General features: G+C 47.4%; 1 protein-coding gene across 2 annotated transcripts in view; it reads right to left on the minus strand.

Annotated features, from left to right (window-relative positions):
- GALNT6 (polypeptide N-acetylgalactosaminyltransferase 6) overlaps nt 1–20,547 on the minus strand; it is a 50,005-nt gene that overhangs the window by 18,881 nt on the left and 10,577 nt on the right. For both annotated transcript variants that reach the window (XM_048831985.2, XM_075121479.1), the window contains exons 2-3: nt 17,121–17,700; nt 11,776–11,948 (exon numbers count right to left, since the gene is read on the minus strand). In XM_048831985.2, the coding sequence (XP_048687942.1) occupies nt 11,776–11,948; nt 17,121–17,608 (661 nt within the window). In that variant the 5' untranslated portion in view covers nt 17,609–17,700. The remainder of the gene's footprint in view (nt 1–11,775; nt 11,949–17,120; nt 17,701–20,547) is intronic.

Here is a 20,547-nt window from a genome sequence, read left to right on the forward strand (position 1 = left end):
AAAAAAAAAAAAAAGAATTAAATCTTTTCTGCAGAGCCCACTGACCAGACAATTTCCTTGATTTTCTCCCACCTCCCCACTAAGATTCATGACTAGCTTGAGACTAAACATGGGAAAAAAAAGACATTCCTCCACCAAAAAAGGATTTTTTATTTGTTAAAATGAAAGCGGGCCTTGCAATGAAATGCACTCTGCAATCTGAACTATGGAGCTCTTCCTGCAGCTATAATCTCTCCAGCTTTCTCCCATCAAAGAGATTAGTCTGGGACTCAACAATACAACTAAAAAATTCTCTTGACCTGTAGTTAAAACTTCATCATGACCAAGCAGATTGGGGATGGGAGGAGTGTGACTTGCTTAGAGAACAGGCTCAGGTTCAGAGTCGAGTGCACAAAAGGGAAAGAATTAGGTTTTTCCCTCCAGCCAGATGCTACTATGACACAAAAGGCACCAGAGGATGAGCTCAGCAAAGAAAAGGAAAGGGATTAAGGAGAAAGAGGAACGTTGTGAAATATCTTGGCTTACTCGGTGAGAGGCAGGTCTAAGAAATGCAGGTGCACAAAGCTACTCTCATCCCCAACAGAAAGAAAGAAAAAGAAAGAAAGATCAGGTCACCCAAACCTCTTCAACATGCAGCCAGGAAACATTCCCCAATTAACATTTCAGGGGATAATATCTACCTTAGATATTTACATGGCCTCCATCCCTGAAGAATCTGGATACCTCATAACCTTTAATGTATTTAATTATCCCAGTATAACAACAATGCCTGTCTTTTATATAGTGTTTTTCATCAGGAGATCTCAAATGGCGTTGCAATCGGTAATGTATTTATTCTCCCACACCTGTGTGAGGCAAGGCAGTGCTGTTAGCCTCAGTTCCCTATCTGTACAATAGGGATAAGGAACTTGCCCAAGGTCACACAAGGCAGCCTATGACAGAGGAGGGAATTGAACCCTGGTATCCTAGAATCTCAGACTAGAGACCTTACTGCTGGATCATCTTCCGTAATGATTGCGGAAAGGAAATGATTAGATCGAATCTAGGCATTTGCAGAGTGAAAATGGAATCTCAGATCCAGTCACATTATGAAACAAAGCAGGGAATTACACTCTTCCAGCAACTCTAACTTCTGACCTTGGCACATTGGCTCCTCCAAGGACATTCAAGCTCACGTGAACGGCGACAAGAGAGTCTGCTGCTGCGAGGCTAGACAGGAAGTGGTGAAGCACCGTTTGCTCTTCTGTAAATGTCAGAGCAAAGCAGCTGTGGGAAAGGCACTCAAGTTACTGGTTACGACCAAGTCCACAGCTCCAGGGCCTAGGCCACAACAGGAAACGGTGGCAGAACAGAAAGCACAATCTACGTTCAAGCAGGTTTTGCAAAGTTTGTTGGCCTGCCGGTCAGGATTCCTTCTCCAGCTTTTGTGGCCAGCTGGGAGAGTCACTTCCCTGCTCTGCGCCTTTTTGTTTCTCCTCCAGTCCTTTCACTAGTCTATTTAGACTAAGCTCTATGGGGCAGGGCCTTTTTCACGGTTTGTACAGCACCTAGTGCCATGGGGAAGCCGCTTGATGCTCCTGTAATAAATAACAATCGCTGCTAAAATGCAGGAAGCTAACCCAGCTGGTAAAAACCATCCACAACAGAATTAGGCTGTAAAGTGGGTGATGCAGTTGGGGGTGGGGTGGGGGAAATGTAGTCCTACTTGGCGCTGAAAGAAAATAAAGCCTTCGCCATCCTATCAACATCCTTTTCCCCAGGATAAAAAGACACCAGCACAATAGAGGCCATTGAGCTAGCAAGGCGACTGGATAGCACATAAAAACTGCACACGAGACATGATATTTCACAGGACAGTCTACAGCGCTCTTTTAAACAGGCTGGGTGGTGAGCGGGAAATGAGATCCACTGATAAAGAGGAGTTGGAAGCTTTATAACCAAGTGCTAAAGTGTCAAATGCCAGGTCTGTCTTTAGGGAGATCCAGTTTTTCACCCATTAAATGAAGAGCGTAGAGAGGTCATTGGAGGCTGGAAACATCTCTGGATTAGCAGGGGACATGCATCAGCCAACTGACTTGATTTTGTTTGCATTGTCAGCACGAGGGGTCCATTACTGGTGCATGCTGGAACACTTCCCTGAAGAGTGTAACAACAAAAAGAGCATCCCATGTCGCAAAATTTAAATTTCTTCTGAGCACCAAGTGGGAATCACCACACATGGCACATACCTGTCCTCTCGCCAAACTTTTTAACCAGCCTGCCTGCTGGTGGACATGGGGGTGGTAACGTTCAGCTAGGACATTGGACAGAGTCATCCAGTAGACCTAGGTTCTATTTCTGGCCCTGCCATGGGTGATTCACTTCCTACCTCAGTTTCCCCACTCACCCTTTGTTTTATGCTTTTAGACGATAAGCTCTTTGGGGAAGGGTCTGTGTCTTACTATGGATCTAGCTACACTGCAATCAGAGGTGTGATTGCAGCATGTGTATCCATACTTGTGCTAGCTTTAATTTAGCGCTCTTGGTACCAACGGCAGCGAATGGCCGCAGTCCAAGCATGCACTCAGGATCCCAGGCAGGCTCGTACAGCCACAGCTTCACTATTATCGGTATGCAAGGTAGATCAATTAAAGCCACCTCGGGTATGTTTATATGTGCTACAGTCACATCCCCACATGCACAGGGTCTGTCTACACAGCATTTAGCATAGTGGGGCTTGGAGCTTCTAGGTCCTACCGTAATACAAATGAAAACAATGCAATAAAGCCAGCCCACAAACAGAGTAAAGCAAATCATAATATAAACTTCACCTCCTCTCTATCTATGCCCACATGGTGTTCATATAAACACAGATCCGCAAACTAAGGACCCCTCGGCCCTATATGATGCTCAAAAGGGAGTTAGGGTTGTCACCTGTCTGGGTTTTACGCCGACAGTCCTGTTTTTGGCTTCTGTGTCTGGGTGCCATTTAGGGTTGCCAGGTGCCTGTTTTTTAAACTGGAAAGTCCAGTCGAAAAGGGGACCTGGCAGCGTCTGGTCAGATGTACTGACTGGACACCAAAAGTCCGGTTACCGCGGGGCTGGGGAGGCGCTGTGTCATTAATCCACCTCGCTCAGCTGGGCCCAGCTGCTCCTGGCCCTACCTGCAGCAGCTCCTGGCCCAGCCTGGGAGATGAGGGAGCCCAGCCAGGGGTGGGGAGGGAAGTAGAGATGATCCAGTGAGCGAGGGGGGAAAAGAGAGGAGCAAGTGATGGGGGCAGTGCCTCCAGGGTATGTCTACACTACGGAATAAGGTCGAATTTATAGAAGTCGGTTTTTTAGAAATCGGTTTTATATATTCGAGTGTGTGTCCCCCCACAGAAAATGCTCTAAGTGCATTAAGTGCATTAACTCGGCGGAGCGCTTCCACAGTACCGAGGCTAGAGTCGACTTCCGGAGCGTTGCACTGTGGGTAGTTATCCCACAGTTCCCGCAGTCTCCGCTGCCCATTGGAATTCTGGGTTGAGATCCCAGTGCCTGATGGGGCTAAAACATTGTCGCGGGTGGTTCTGGGTACATATCGTCAGGCCCCCGTTCCCTCCCTCCCTCCGTGAAAGCAAGGGCAGACAATCGTTTCGCGCCTTTTTTCCTGAGTTACCTGTGCAGACGCCATACCATGGCAAGCATGGAGCCCGCTCAGGTAACCGTCACCCTATGTCTCCTGGGTGCTGGCAGACGCGGTACGGCATTGCTACACAGTAGCAGCAGCCCCTTGCCTTGTGGCAGCAGACAGTGCAATACGACAAGTAGCTGTCATCGTCATGTCCAAGGTGCTCCTGGCCACGTTGGCTGGGAGCGCCTGGACAGACATGGGCGCAGGGACTAAATTTGGAGTGACTTGACCAGGTCATTCTCTTTAGTCCTGCAGTCAGTCCTATTGAACCGTCTTATGGTGAGCGGGCAGGCGATACGGACTGCTAGCAGTCGTACTGTACCATCTTCTGCAGAGCAGCCATGAGATGTGGATGGCATGCAGTCCTTCTGCACCGTCTGCTGCCAGCCAAAGATGTAAAAGATAGATGGAGTGGATCAAAACAAGAAATAGACCAGATTTGTTTTGTACTCATTTGCTTCCCCCCCTCCCCTGTCTAGGGGACTCATTCTTCTAGGTCACACTGCAGTCACTCACAGAGAAGGTGCAGCGAGGTAAATCTAGCCTTGTATCAATCAGAGGCCAGGCTAACCTTCTTGTTCCAATAAGAACGATAACTTAGGTGCACCATTTCTTATTGGAACCCTCTGTGAAGTCCTGCCTGAAATACTCCTTGATGTAAAGACACCCCCTTTGTTGATTTTAGCTCCCTGAAGCCAACCCTGTAAGCCGTGTCGTCAGTCGCCCCTCCCGGCGTCAGAGCAACGGCAAACAATCGGGCATCTGAGAGTGCTGTCCAGAGCAGTCACAATGGAGCACTCTGATGGGGCTAAAACATTGTTGCGGGTGGTTCTGGGTACGTATCGTCAGGCCCCCGTTCCCTCCCTCCCTCCGTGAAAGCAAGGGCAGACAATCATTTCGCGCCTTTTTTCCTGAGTTACCTGTGCAGACGCCATACCACGGCAAGCATGGAGCCCGCTCAGGTAACCATCACCCTATGTCTCCTGGGTGCTGGCAGACGCGGTACGGCTTTGCTACACAGTAGCAGCAACCCATTGCCTTGTGGCAGCAGACGGTGCAATACGACTGGTAGTCGTCCTCGTCGTGTCCGAGGTGCTCCTGGCCACGTCGGCTGGGAGCGCCTGGGCAGACATGGGCGCAGGGACTAAATTTGGAGTGACTTGACCAGGTCATTCTCTTTAGTCCTGCAGTCAGTCCTATTGAACCGTCTTATGGTGAGCGGGCAGGCGATACGGACTGCTAGCAGTCGTACTGTACCATCTTCTGCCAGGCAGGCAAGAGATGAGGATTGCTAGCAGTCGTATTGTACCATCTTCTGCCAAGCAGGCAAGAGATGAGGATGGCTAGCAGTCGTACTGTACCATCTTCTGCAGAGCAGCCATGAGATGTGGATGGCATGCAGTCCTTCTGCACCGTCTGCTGCCAGCCAAAGATGTAAAAGATAGATGGAGTGGATCAAAACAAGAAATAGACCAGATTTGTTTTGTACTCATTTGCCTCCTCCCCTGTCGGTCACACTGCAGTCACTCACAGAGAAGGTGCAGCGAGGTAAATCTAGCCTTGTATCAATCAGAGGCCAGGCTAACCTCCTTGTTCCAATAAGAACAATAACTTAGGTGCACCATTTCTTATTGGAACCCTCCGTGAAGTCCTGCCTGAAATACTCCTTGATGTAAAGCCACCCCCTTTGTTGATTTTAGCTCCCTGAAGCCAACCCTGTAAGCCGTGTCGTCAGTCGCCCCTTCCTCCGTCAGAGCAACGGCAGACAATCGTTCCGCGCCTTTTTTCTGTGCGGACGCCATACCAAGGCAAGCATGGAGGCCGCTCAGCTCACTTTGGCAATTAGGAGCACATTAAACACCACACGCATTATCCAGCAGTATATGCAGCACCAGAACCTGGCAAAGCGATACCAGGCGAGGAGGCGACGTCAGCGCGGTCACGTGAGTGATCAGGACATGGACACAGATTTCTCTGAAAGCATGGGCCCTGCCAATGCATGCATCATGGTGCTAACGGGGCAGGTTCATGCTGTGGAATGCCGATTCTGGGCTCAGGAAACAAGCACAGACTGGTGGGACTGCATAGTGTTGCAGGTCTGGGACGATTCCCAGTGGCTGCGAAACTTTCGCATGCGTAAGGGCACTTTCATGGAACTTTGTGACTTGCTTTCCCCTGCCCTGAGGCGCATGAATACCAAGATGAGAGCAGCCCTCACAGTTGAGAAGCGAGTGGCGATAGCCCTGTGGAAGCTTGCAACGCCAGACAGCTACCGGTCAGTTGGGAATCAATTTGGAGTGGGCAAATCTACTGTGGGGGCTGCTGTGATGCAAGTAGCCCACGCAATCAAAGATCTGCTGATATCAAGGGTAGTGACCCTGGGAAATGTGCAGGTCATAGTGGATGGCTTTGCTGCAATGGGATTCCCTAACTGTGGTGGGGCTATAGACGGAACCCATATCCCTATCTTGGCACCGGAGCACCAAGCCGCCGAGTACATAAACCGCAAGGGGTACTTTTCAATAGTGCTGCAAGCTCTGGTGGATCACAAGGGACGTTTCACCAACATCAACGTGGGATGGCCGGGAAAGGTGCATGATGCTCACATCTTCAGGAACTCTGGTCTGTTTCAAAAGCTGCAGGAAGGGACTTTATTCCCAGACCAGAAAATAACTGTTGGGGATGTTGAAATGCCTATATGTATCCTTGGGGACCCAGCCTACCCCTTAATGCCATGGCTCATGAAGCCGTACACAGGCAGCCTGGACAGTAGTCAGGAGCTGTTCAACTACAGGCTGAGCAAGTGCAGAATGGTGGTAGAATGTGCATTTGGACGTTTAAAGGCGCGCTGGCGCAGTTTACTGACTCGCTTAGACCTCAGCGAAACCAATATTCCCACTGTTATTACTGCTTGCTGTGTGCTCCACAATATCTGTGAGAGTAAGGGGGAGACGTTTATGGCGGGGTGGGAGGTTGAGGCAAATCGCCTGGCTGCTGGTTACGCGCAGCCAGACACCAGGGCGGTTAGAAGAGCACAGGAGGGCGCGGTACGCATCAGAGAAGCTTTGAAAACCAGTTTCATGACTGGCCAGGCTACGGTGTGAAAGTTCTATTTGTTTCTCCTTGATGAAACCCCCCGCCCCTTGGTTCACTCTACTTCCCTATAAGCTAACCACCCGCCCCTCCTCCCTTCAATCACCGCTTGCAGAGGCAATAAAGTATTGTTGCTTCACATTCATGCATTCTTTATTCATTCATCACACAAATAGGGGGATGACTACCAAGGTAGCCCAGGAGGGGTGGTGGAGGAGGGAAGGAAAATGCCACACAGCACTTTAAGCACAGCACTTTAAAAGTTTACAACTTTAAAATTTATTGAATGACAGCCTTCTTTTTTTTGGGCAATCCTCTGTGGTGGAGTGGCTGGTTGGCCGGAGGCCCCCCCACTGCGTTCTTGGGCGTCTGGGTGTGGAGGCTATGGAACTTGGGGAGGAGGGCGGTTGGTTACAGAGGGGCTGCAGTGGCAGTCTGTGCTCCAGCTGCCTTTGCTGCAGCTCAACCATACACTGGAGCATACTGGTTTGGTCCTGCAGCAGCCTCAGCATTGAATCCTGCCTCCTCTCATCACGCTGCCGCCACATTTGAGCTTCAGCCCTGTCTTCAGCCCGCCACTTACTCTCTTCAGCCTGCCACCTCTCCTCCCGGTCATTTTGTGCTTTCCTGCACTCTGACATTATTTGCCTCCACGCATTCGTCTGTGCTCTGTCAGTGTGGGAGGACAGCATGAGCTCGGAGAACATTTCATCGCGAGTGCATTTTTTTTTTCTTTCTAAGCTTCACTAGCCTCTGGGAAGGAGAAGATCCTGTGATCATTGAAACACATGCAGCTGGTGGAGAAAAAAAAAAGGGACAGCGGTATTTAAAAAGACACATTTTATAAAACAGTGGCTACACTCTTTCAGGGTAAACCTTGCTGTTCACATTACATACATAGCACATGTGCTTTCGTTACAAGGTCGCATTTTGCCTCCTCCCACCGCGTGACTACCCCCTCAACCTTCCCCGCTCCCTGTGGCTAACAGCGGGGAACATTTCTGTTTAGCCACAGGCAAACAGCCCAGCAGGAATGGGCTCCTCTGAGTGTCCCCTGAAGAAAAGCACTCTATTTCAACCAGGTGACCATGAATTATATCTCACTCTCCTGAGGATAACACAGAGAGATAAAGAACGGATGTTGTTTGAATGCCAGCAAACATACACTGCAATGCTTCGTTCTACAATGATTCCCGAGTACGTGTTACGTGGCCTGGAGTGGTAAAGTGTCCTACCATGAAGGACGCAATAAGGCTGCCCTCCCCAGAAACCTTTTGCAAAGGCTTTAGGACTACATCTAGGAGAACCGCAAATGCCAGGGCAAAGTAATCCTTTCACATGCTTGCTTTTAAACCATGTATAGTATTTTAAAAGGTACACTCACCAGAGGTCCCTTCTCCGCCTGCTGGGTCCAGGAGGCAGCCTTGGGTGGGTTCGGGGGGTACTGGCTCCAGGTCTAGGGTGAGAAACAGTTCCTGGCTGTCGGGAAAACCGGTTTCTCCGCTTGCTTGCTGTGAGCTATCTACAACCTCCTCCTCCTCCTCCTCATCTTCTTCGTCCCCAAAACCTGCTTCCGTATTGCCTCCATCTCCATTGAAGGAGTCAAACAACATGGCTGGGGTAGTGGTGGCTGAACCCCCTAAAATGGCATGCAGCTCATCATAGAAGCGGCATGTTTGGGGCTCTGACCCAGAGCGGCTGTTCGCCTCTCTGGTTTTCTGGTAGGCTTGCCTCAGCTCCTTCAGTTTCACGCGGCACTGCTTCGGGTCCCTGTTATGGCCTCTGTCCTTCATGCCCTGGGAGATTTTGACAAAGGTTTTGGCATTTCGAAAACTGGAACGGAGTTCTGATAGCACGGATTCCTCTCCCCAAACAGCGATCAGATCCCGTACCTCCCATTCGGTCCATGCTGGAGCTCTTTTGCGATTCTGGGACTCCATCATGGTCACCTGTGCTGATGAGCTCTGCATGGTCACCTGCAGCTTGCCACGCTGGCCAAACAGGAAATGAGATTCAAAAGTTCGCGGTTCTTTTCCTGTCTACCTGGCCAGTGCATCTGAGTTGAGAGTGCTGTCCAGAGCGGTCATAATGGAGCACTCTGGGATAGCTCCCGGAGGCCAATACCATCGAATTGTGTCCACAGTACCCCAAATTCGAGCCGGCAACGTCGATTTAAGCGCTAATCCACTTGTCGGGGTGGAGTAAGGAAATCGATTTTAAGAGCCCTTTAAGTCGAAATAAAGGGCTTCATTGTGTGGACCGGTGCAGGTTTACATCGATTTAACGCTGCTAAATTCGACCTAAAGTCCTAGTGTAGACCAGGGCTTAGAAGAGGCGGAGCAAGGGGCAGGGCCTCAGGGATCCAGTTACTAGCAATTAGAAAGGTGGCAACCCTCGCTTCCACACTGGCTTTGCACTGTGTGGAGGTCTCTGTGGCTGCCCATTCACATGCAGCAAACTGAAGATATTTGTTTATCCTCACCCCCACCACTTGGTCAAAGCTTGATCTTCTCTGAGATCTAAGCTGCAGGCAGATCTGATGCTGAACCATGTGATTAGTTTGCCTTGGTTGCAACTACTTTAGATCACTAAATGGCAGCTTGCCTTGCAAGTGAGTAATTGCCAAGGATGGAAAGCATAATGTGTTCTGTTTACAGGATGTGGGAGGGGTTCCCAGGTTGTTACTTGCAGACAGGTATGTGCAGAGACCAGATTTAAAAAACAAAACAAAACAAAAAACAAAACAAACAAACAAACAAACCCAGAATTCAGTGCAACCAAGGGGAAGAATCAAGGAATTCGCCACATATACAAAGGGGATCATCTGAATGTTACCAACTCTTTGGAATTGCACCTCCCCTGCATGTGGAAATTGAAAGCGGCATTTAACCTAAAATAAGGCCTGGTCAGGATTTCTAGGCCAAAAATAGGACCTTCACTCCCTAGCCCGCACCTCCACAATCATAGGTAGGAACCTGTGACTCATTTCACCTGCCCAAAAGAAAAATGAAGTTTGCAAGTCTCCTTTCCAGGGAGCGTTACATAGCCTAGCTCATTTGCCAATTGCTGAGCAGACTTCATCAGTGGAATATATGCCATCCATAATTAACCCAGCATTCCACAGACATTTGGGAACTAAGCTTCCTTTGAGGAAAGTGGAACTAACCCCCTTCAAAATCTGGCACTTCTTGTTAAAGGCCCAAAATAGACAGACAGAATAGATTCTGTAGCTCTTCCGAATAGAATACTTCCTCTCCTTTCACGCTTTGACGAGCAGCAAAACACTTAACAGCATTGATATTTCAAGTATCACCCAAGTCCGCACCTGCTGAAGCAAATGGGGCAGTTCACACATCTCTGAGTTATTGTTTCAGGCTCTCTGCAATCTCAGGCAGACGCTACTGTGTCTGTTACAGATGGGTCAAGTTAGGTTGTAATAAAGCCCTGAAAACAGCTACAGAAAAAAAATTAAAGGGCCGAGACTGGAGAACAATCGGGAGGCCTGCCCCCTCTCCCTTCCTGCCCCCTCAGGGATGCATGCCTTAATGAGGCTTGCTGTGTATGCATGTTGCAGTAACAAGCAGAACAGGACCCCCAGGGACAGTGGGAAGCAGCTCTTCTGGGGTAGCCTTATTGGAAGCTTTCCCTGGCTGAACCACTAGGAACTCCTGCACTCTTGTTTCAGCCGAGTCCCCTCTGGTGGGCTGGGTCTTGTCTGGGAATCAACTCTTTGCAGCCCAGCTTGGAAAAAAGCTGGCACCTTGGGAACAATTTTGCTGCTGCTGGGTGGAAATTAGCTCACTATTATTGGAGTCATCTCTCACCATTTCTTTAATACCGTCAGCTGCATGCACGGAGGTTTTTTCCCCCCCTTTTTGCTGGCCAATCAAAAATTCCAGCCTCACCGCCCCGAGGGAACGTCCTTGTAGTTTAATGGGAATTATTTGCAATTGTGCTGGAAGGCTTTTAGGGACAGAGCTCTCTTTGGCTCTTTAATGACCAGTTTCACTTGAGTTTGGTGCAATAGACGGTGCTGTATGGTTACGTTTCCTTGAGTACCCTACTGCAGGTGGACTTGTCTCATTTTCACACCCAGCTGTGCATCACAGAAGCTGAAAGAGAAGCCACTTGAGACTAACTAGAGGCCAGCATCGGAGATTAGAGCTCTTAATGTAACTTGGAATCAGGCCCACAAAGTAAATCCCTTTTTGGGCAGCTATGGCTTTTAAGCGGGTGCAAAACAGCCCCGCTAAGAGCGTCCTTTGCACAGGCAGCTTCTCTAGCCAATAGAGCTAATAAGAGCTCTACACCAATGCTGCTGCCAGCCCCAGTATAGGGGCACATGTACAGTGCATGCACCATGGCTATTCTATATGCTCTACTTCCCAGGGCTGCTCTAGCTTACACCAGGAACTGGGTTGGCTCCTGCACAGTCCTGGAATAAAGGGAGTTTTCCCCCATGCCAATCCTATTTAAGCCCTGCTCCACATGCAGGAAAAGTAACTGAGAAACCAGGCCCCAGCCTTCCAGTGGGAGGGAAGGGGCCTTTTAGCAGCCAGGAATCTAAGAGATTGCTGTGTAGAATCATAGAATATCAGGATTGGAAGGGACCTCAGGAGGTCATCTGGTCCAACCCCCTGCTCAAAGCAGGACCAATCCCCAATTTTTGCCCCCGATCCCTAAATGGCCCCCTCAAGGATTGAACTTACAACCCTGGGTTTAGCAGGCCAGTGCTCAGGAAAGAGGCTTCATAGACAGAGCACTGCACTGAGACTCCAGAGACCTGGTTTCAATACTGGGCTCAGACACAGATTGTGCGCGTGACCTTGGGCAAGTCACTTAATCTATTCTGCGCCCCAGTGCCATCTCTCAGAGGGCTACTGCAAGGGTTAAATCCTTTAATGTCCATGAGATATGGTGATGAGGTACCTAAATTACAATGGTATTGGGTTGAGGGAGCAGGAGACCCCCAGAGACTCTTCCCATTTCAGACTCTGCTTCCCTCAACTAGTTCCAAGGCCCTAACTCACCATCTGTGCTGGCGTCGTCCACCAAAATGATCTCCTTTAGTAAGATGGCAGGGGAGGAGTGCAGGACGCTGTACACAGTGCGGAGCAAGGTGGACCAGGCCTCGTTATGAAACACGATGATGACACTGGTGGTGGGCAACAGCGGGCAGCGTTTGAACTTCTGATCAATGCACCTACGAGAGAAATTGAGCCTAGTTAGTGAGTGCGTTTGTAATGCCCTGGCTGCTCTTGGCTTAGTCGCTCTCCAGAGCCTGGACCTCATAGCTTTATGGGTCTGCTACTGTCTACAAGCTCGCAGGCCTGATCTTTTAGCTCAAGCAGCCTGTGTGGTTAGATTCAGAGGACCCAGACAGAGCTGGGCAGGTTTTCCTGTCCTGCAAAGATTCAAGAGTTCAAAAAAGTTCTCCTTCTACAACCGGAGAAAACAGAGACCTTTTGCGAAGTTTCTCAAAAGATGAGACCTGCCTCAGGACAGCCCAGTGGTTAGCGCTCCCCTGGGATATGGGACAACCAGGTTCATATCACTGTACTAAACCAGGCAAAGCAGGGATCCATGTTCCCGCAGGCCCAAGTCCCTGATTCAGAGCAGGGATTTGAAGCTAGGTCTCCCAAATCCTAGCTGGGTGCCCTAACCAAAGGGTCATCAAGATGGATGCATTTCTGCAAAAAAAAAAGGGGTGTCGATGCATTGGCATTTTCTGACGAAAAATCGTTTAGTCAAAGAGATTCCCAACCAATTCTATTCCCGCACTCACTCCCGGCAGCGGACCCAGTCAGGACATCTTCACATGCATATTTGCAATGCATAATCCAACATGGGTGATGCTCCCCAGTGGCAAGTTGAACATCTCCTGATATTTCTTTACCGAGATGTTTAATCCCCAATGTTCAGAGACAATATCCAGCCCTCATCACGCCTTATACTTAGATTGCCAAGCTTTTGGCGACAGAAACCATGAGTGGGGCTCCCAGGAATGACTGCAATGCAAGTAATTAATAGAAGGGCATCTTTTCTCATTAATGTGCAAGGCCACTAAGTAGCCACAACGGGAGCTGAGCTCTGAAAACGTGTGTGTGTGTGTAACAGGTGCAGTGGGAGGAGAAGCTTGCACTGAAGAATCACTCCGGACTGAGAGGGGACCTCATTTTTCAGTGGTTCACTCAATTCACAGCTTCTCCAACACAACCAACCAGAGGGGAAGGTTCAGTGACAAACATGGTGGCGGTTTTTGCCAAACAGACAGAGACTCCTTCCCTTCCTGTAGGCCGTCTTATAGCCATCCCATTTCATTTGTATCTGCTCTCAACGTGGGCTTGGCTCTATATCCTGTTTCCAACCCCGCTCCTCCAGTGGGAAAGGTTTACAAACCCCCTTAACAATCACTGTGAAGTGTGTTCATGTGTTTACACCAGGTTCCTAAAGCAGTTAGACAGCCAGGCTGCAACCTCCAAGGTTTAAGCTTTGCCAAAGTGCCCATCCTCCATGCCCTCTGTTACTTTAGCATTGGAGCACCTCTGTCTTTTAGTCTGTTTAGCCTGCCAACACTCCACTGTACAGATTGGAACTGAGGTACAGACATACTAAGTGACTTGCCCAAGGTCACACAGGAAGTCTCTGACAAAGCAGGGACTAGAACCCAGCTCTCCTGAGTCCTAGGCTAGTGCCCTCACCACCCCTCCTGCCACATGTCTAGTGCTTTCGGGTGCCTAAGAGAAAACCTTTTAAAGTGGCCTGATTTTCTGATAGCAAGTGCTCAACATTGTTTGAAGGGGGGTGGGAAGAATCTGGTCCCTTTAAGGTACCACTTCAGGTATCCCAAAGATACTATACATCTGAAAATCTTTCACTGTTCAGTCAATACAATGCATATGGAAATAGTATACATATGAGAATATGTAAATAGAATTGTACTCTTTTTAGAATAAGAAAATAGTTAGCTCCTAGCTACAGCCAGTTCAATATCCATGACATTTGGGATAGGCTGCTCTTAAGGATGGCACCAAAACAAGTCTTGAAATACTTTGGGCCTAGCGTGGGAAAAAAAAACCCCAAAAAACCAAAAACCCAACCCCCTCTTTTGATTCAACTGCATACGAGCCCCGTTCTGAACTTTCTGGAGGGCGTGTGAACAGCCCTCTTACATCCTACATACTTCAGCTGCACATCAAAAGGGGAAGCGTTCCACATGGCAGATCAGGCTCTGCGTCGGCCTTGAAATCAAACAATGACGGCCCCTTCCAGCTGAGCAGCAGAGCCAATTTCTCTAGCTAGCCGATTTATGTTTCGGTTCTGGAGTGCTTTTCACATTCATTTAAATTGGTTTATTCCTTTTCGGTTGACTGAATACCGTTCCTGTGCTTTTCCCTTCCAGAACTCAGCGACCTTCCATTGTCATTGCCACACCTGCTAGGCAAAGATAATTACCTGCTGGGAAACACAGTCTGCAAACCGGGTCTGGGCTTCGAACCACTATTCAAAGCTGTTTTCTTGGATGCCCTCCCTATAAAGCCTTTCCTAACCCACCTCCCGGCAATGGGGCAGGCTGAAATCTCAGAGTGCCTGGCTTGAGACCACAGGAAGGTCAAGCCAAGTCTGGCACATTTGACTCCTTTAGCCATAGCAGGAAGGTAGGGGGCTGTTCCACTCAGCTAAGAAAGAAAAAATTAGGGCAGGGCTTCCTAGGAATAAAGGGAAAAATCGATCAAAGCCAAGGGCAGTCTGAGAACAGGGAATTAAATGTTTTTGAAGTAGGCAGACTTCTTTTTCTTCAATGGGAGGTCTATATCTGCACTGGGAGACTTATGTTGGCTGGTTTTTAACAAAGGGCAGCAGGAGGAAGGAGACAGAAGAGGAGGGTGGAAGGAAAGAATTAGTGCCCTAGGCTTTCACTTTAAGTCTGCTGTAGGGAGATTTCTTGTGATCTCCCTTTGTCCCAATGGCGTCTACTAATCAGAGCTGGTAGTCAAACTATGGCCACAGTCTCTCAGTATTCCCTGGATGTTGGCAACTTCTCTTGGGGCTCTGAATGCTGTACCCATAAGACCAGAATCATTGATGTGGTCTACAATGGTTCCAACAATGACCTGGTGCAGACAAAGACCCTGGTGAAGAACTGCATCGTTCTCATTGACAGTACCCCATACCACAGTGGTATGAAGCCCACTATGCCTTGCCCCTCGGACGCAAGAAGGGTGCTAAACTGACTCCTGAAGAGGAGGAAATCTTAAACAAGAAGTGTTCAAAGATGATCCAGAAGAAATATGACAAGCAGAAGAACAACGCCAAGATCAGCAGCAAGCCTGGAGGAGCAATTCCAGCAGGGAAAGGTGCTTGCTTGCCTCGCCTCCAGACCTGGACAGTGTGGCCGAGCAGACGGCTATATTCTGGAAGGCAAGGAACTAGAATTCTACCCGAGGAAGATCAAGGCCTGGAAAGGCAAATGAATGTACGATACACAACTAAAAGAAAAGGAGTACTTGTGGCACCTTAGAGACTAACCAATTTATTTGAGCATGAGCTTTCGTGAGCTACAGCTCACTTCATCAGATGCATACCGTGTTTCCACGGTATGCATCTGATGAAGTGAGCTGTAGCTCACGAAAGCTCATGCTCAAATAAATTGGTTAGTCTCTAAGGTGCCACAAGTACTCCTTTTCTTTTTGCGAATACAGACTAACACGGCTGTTACTCTGAAACAACTAAAAGACCGAATAAAAACCCCAGAGTCTTGTTATAAAAAAAACCCCTCCATAAAACTCAGTCAAGCAATCATGTGGATAGGGACTATTTCATATCAGTAACTGGCCAGTCCTAGATAAGGCAGTTAGCTAAATCAGCGTTCTCCCTGACTTTAATCCTTGTCGGGCATAGACCTAGTCTATGCTGCAAAAGTTGCACTGGGGTAACAAATGGAAAAAAGAAAAAAAGACCAATCTAGATATACTAGTGCAAGCCACTTATATAGAAGCACTTAAACTGATTTAAACCTAGATTAAACCGCTTTCGATTCATTCAAATTCAGGTACAATTGATTTAGTTGCACAAGTGTAACTTCTGTAATCGAGACAGGCCCCTGGAAATCTCTCACACACCTGGCTCTACCCACATATACCAAGCCGGACTGGTGCCTACGGGCTGAACTCTGCCCTCCAGTGTGTGTGTGTGCACAACTGCCACAGGTCAATGGGAGGATGCTGGATGTCTCAGAGTGTGGAACTTAGCAGAGATACTCAGCTGCAGATCTGGGAGTTGCAATGACTCTGCATCTAGGGGAGTTTGTTTCAGTAACTAAATTCACCTCATGCACAATAGAACTTTTCTGAAGCAATGCCATGAGTTAGGGCGTGTGTCCGTTCAGAACCTCATCTACCCTGGCCAATATTTATGGCTTGCAGTAGCAACTTTAGCATTCAAATGAGTGGTAGAGATGCAGCTGTCTGTGAAAGGAACGGCACAAGTTCTATATACATTGGTTGAACATAAAAAAACCCCTTTTCAGAAAAACATTTTGGTGGCGTTTGTGATTATCTAAGAAGGAAGGGAATGCCAGGCTACACCTAAAATCAAAACTGAAACGCAAATGAAATGTCAATGAGACTCAAACTAGCTGCCCGGACCCTGTAATAGCTACAGTAAAAACCCTAGCGATGGCCTAAGAAAGGAAAGATGCTAGATAAAGCATGAGTTTTCTGAAGCTTAGAGAACTTAAAAAAACCCTATTGTGTCACTGCTGTAATGCAGAGAACACTCAGACTGCAGAGATGGGGGTGAGATTTTTTAATGCAGTCCACACATCTTCCATGCTCTTAAATTGGAAGATGTGAGGTTAATTCCTCTGGCTTGCTTTGAAAAAAGAAACCTAAACTATAACTCTCTCTTGCCTTGCACTCGTGTCATCATTTACACCTGGGCGAAATGGGTGTAACATTTTTCACATTCATTGTGCATAAATGATAAAATGCAAGGCAGCGAAGAATCAGGCTCTGGAGAGGATAGCCATCAGAAAGACTTCCCCTCTCCACTGGATCTAGAGCTGGTCTCCATCAGTTGAAACCAGTGCAACTTTCAGGTGTTACTTTAAAGCGATTTAGTTAAGCAGGTGCAAAGGGCCACATGGCCATTCTTATTTTAGTTTAACTTAAATCAGTTAGGAACAGATTAATGATGAACCCAAATTAAAGTTTACATGGGTTTAAAAAGCAGATTTAAGTTATATTGGTGCAGCTTGTGTGTGTAGATGTGGCCTCAGTCCAAGACTTGGTTTACAGATCCCATCTCTCCTGCGGTACAGATTTTTGTGCTGCTTTTTACAGCAGGCATAAGAGGAGGAAAGGGGAGTTCTTACTCTGGAGGTCGGCTGTCAGGTCCCAACGCCCTTTGGAGAGAGATCTGGTCGCTGGCAAAGGCATTAAAGCAGTGTTTCTCATAGCCGCGCTCCTTCTCCTTGGTCTCCTGCTGTGTCCACTGGTCCTTTTTAAAAGCTTTGCCCTCAGCTCCTGGGCTGTTGGGGTCTTGGGATGGTCGTTCCATCAGTGGTTTCAGTTCAGCTGGGGTATAGTAGCCTGGAAGGCAGGACTTGCTACTCTGCAAAGGCACCTCTTGCTGAGCCGGAGCCCGGATCTGTAGCTTTGGCATCGAGTCGCGAATGTTATTTACTGCCCCCATCATCATGTCAATTACTTGGTCTTTCTTCTCAACAATGTTTTTCAGCCAGGGCTCCTCGGTGTGGTCCCCATTCCCAACATCCTTCTGTATTATGAAGAGGAAGATCACAAAGACCACACCCACCAAAGCCAGCTTCAATGGGCCATAATTTCGCCGGAATAACCTCATCTTCAGGGATGTTTCCAAAGTCCCCACTAAGTTAGAGTTATGTGCATTTCAGGGTCTTACGTTCTTTGGCTATTCCATAGCCTTTTCCAAACCTGGGGGAAAACAAAGAAATATGTATGAACTCTATTACTATAAACTCATGATCACCTCACTAACATGCCACTGATAAAGAACCTAGCAGATGGAATTTATTCTTGGTACAATGTGAATAGATCATTTCATTTGAGATGTAAGAGAGAAGCCATGACCCCTTGGAATTGTTGTGATCCACTCGCAGTGTGTGTGTGTGGGGTAGTCATTGGGGGAACAGGGCCTTCCATTTCCTGGGAAATTCTACTAATTTTCAAATGTGTTTTCATTCCCAATCAGAACAAAACCATGAATTTAGAAATTTCCAGCCAAATGAAATTTTGTGGGGACAAAAGAGCTTCAGGTCAATTGAAATATTTTGTTTCAACTTTGACTTTTGGAAAAGTGATATTGTAATTTAGAACATAACATACATTTTGAAATGAAAAGTAGTTTTAAAGTAAAAAATCAAAATGTTATCAAAATGCTTTGTTTTGATTTTTTTTTTTAAAACCACACAAAATCAACACGTTCTCACAGAATGTTTCGCTTTTCACTAATTGGCATTTTCCAAATGGGAAAATGTTCTGTCGCAAAACATTCAGTCAGCTCCAGTGTGGAATATTAGTTCCAATATCTTGGACACATTCTACATGTGGAGATTTTGGTTGTTTCTCTGGACTATCCAAATCTCTTGGGTCTGCAAAGCTGGGCTGAAATCTCACGAGCTTGTTCTTATGAGATTTTCCAGTATTTTCTGCTTCGGATCATGCTGGACAGACCATGACAGCAGCCCATCTCGGAGTATTTTAGCAATTTCTTGTCCAGTCCTGTACTTAAAACAGCAGCTTCAGTAAATATTAAAAAAGGAAACAAAAAACATTATCCAAACTTTTTTGAATCTCACCACCAGGTTTGAAGATCCACTCCCTAATTTAATGACAGAATTCCAAAGCAGACTATTTTGCTTGATCATAGAATCATAGAACTGGAAGGGACCCCGAGAGGTCATCTAGTCCAGTCCCCTGCGCTCGTGGCAGGACTAATTATCTAGACCATCCCTGACAGGTGTTTGTCTAATCTGCTCCTAAAAATCTCCAATGATGGAGATTCCACATCTTCCCTAGGCAATTTATTACAGTGCTTAACCACCTTGACAGTTAGAAAGTTTTTCCTGATGTCCAACCTAAACCACCCTTGCTGTAATTTAAGCCCATTGCTTCTTGCCCTATCCTCAGAGGTTAAGAAAAAATGTTTCTTTCTTCTCCTTGTAACAACCTTCTACATACTTGAAAATTGTTACATCCCCTCTCAGTTTTCCCCAGATCTAAGAGTCATGGATAAAGATCAAAACTAATTTCAAGCTGGCCTCAAGGCAACTGAAAGACTTTATATTTTCAGACCCATTTACGGAAGATGTACAATACTATATAATACACACACTGTTTTATTATGTACTACAGAATCCTGATATTTATTTCCCACTACAACAAAGATGAGGGAGGATTGAAAGACACTATGGAGACTGGAATAAAGTTACATGTATGGAGGCTAGCTGACACACACCTTAAATTCCAGGTTGGTTAAATAGGTAAGTAGTCGTAGTTCGATTAGTTGCATCAGATCATTACCTACCATGGGACATAAGGCTGGCTATATTAGTTTGGAGGTCTCAGCAGAACTCATTCCTACACAACCGGTAGGACGAAATTCAACCTCAGCCTGAATGCACAGGAATCAATCCTGAAGCACTTACATGAGAGGAAAGTGATCAGGAACAGTCAGCATGGATTCACCAAGGGAAGGTCATGCCTGACTAATCTAATCGCTTTCTGTGATGAGATTACTGGTTCTGTGGATGAAGGGAAAGCAGCGGATGTATTGTTTCTTGACTTTAGCAAAGCTTTTGACACGGTCTCCCACAGTATTCTTGTCAGCAAGTTAAAGAAGTACGGGCTGGATGACTGCACTATACGGTAGGTAGAAAGTTGGCTAGATTGTCGGGCTCAACGGGTAGTGATCAATGGCTCCATGTCTAGTTGGCAGCCGGTGTCAAGTGGAGTGCCCCAGGGGTTGGTCCTGGGGCCGGTTTTGTTCAATATCTTCATAAATGATCTGGAGGATGGTGTGGATTGCACTTTCAGCAAATTTGCGGATGATACTAAACTGGGAGGAGTGGTTGATATGCTGGAGGGCAGGGATAGGATACAGAGGGACCTAGACAAATTGGAGGATTGGGCCAAAAGAAATCTGATGAGGTTCAATAAGGATAAGTGCAGGGTCCTGCACTTAGGACGGAAGAACCCAATGGACAGCTACAGATTAGGGACTGAATGGCTAGGCAGCAGTTCTGCGGAAAAGGACCTAGGGGTGTCAGTGGACGAGAAGCTGGATATGAGTCAGCAGTGTGCCCTTGTTGCCAAGAAGGCCAATGGCATTTTGGGATGTATAAGTAGGGGCACAGCGAGCAGATCAAGGGACGTGATCATTCCCCTCTATTCGACATTGGTGAGGCCTCATCTGAAGTACTGTGTCCAGTTTTGGGCCCCACACTACAAGAAGGATGTGGATAAATTGGAGAGAGTCCAGCGAAGGGCAACAAAAATGATTAGGGGTCTGGAACACATGAGTTATGAGGAGAGGCTGAGGGAACTGGGATTGTTTAGTCTGCAGAAGAGAAGAATGAGAGGGGATTTGATAGCTGCTTTCAACTACCTGAGAGGTGGTTCCAGAGAGGATGGTTCTAGACTATTCTCAGTGGTAGAAGAGGACAGGACAAGGAGTAATGGTCTTAAGTTGCAGTGGGGGAGGTTTAGGTTGGATATTAGGAAAAACTTCTTCACTAGGAGGGTGGTGAAACACTGGAATGC

This window comes from Caretta caretta, chromosome 20, assembly GCF_965140235.1.
Source record: "Caretta caretta isolate rCarCar2 chromosome 20, rCarCar1.hap1, whole genome shotgun sequence".
Lineage (NCBI taxonomy): Eukaryota > Metazoa > Chordata > Testudines > Cheloniidae > Caretta > Caretta caretta.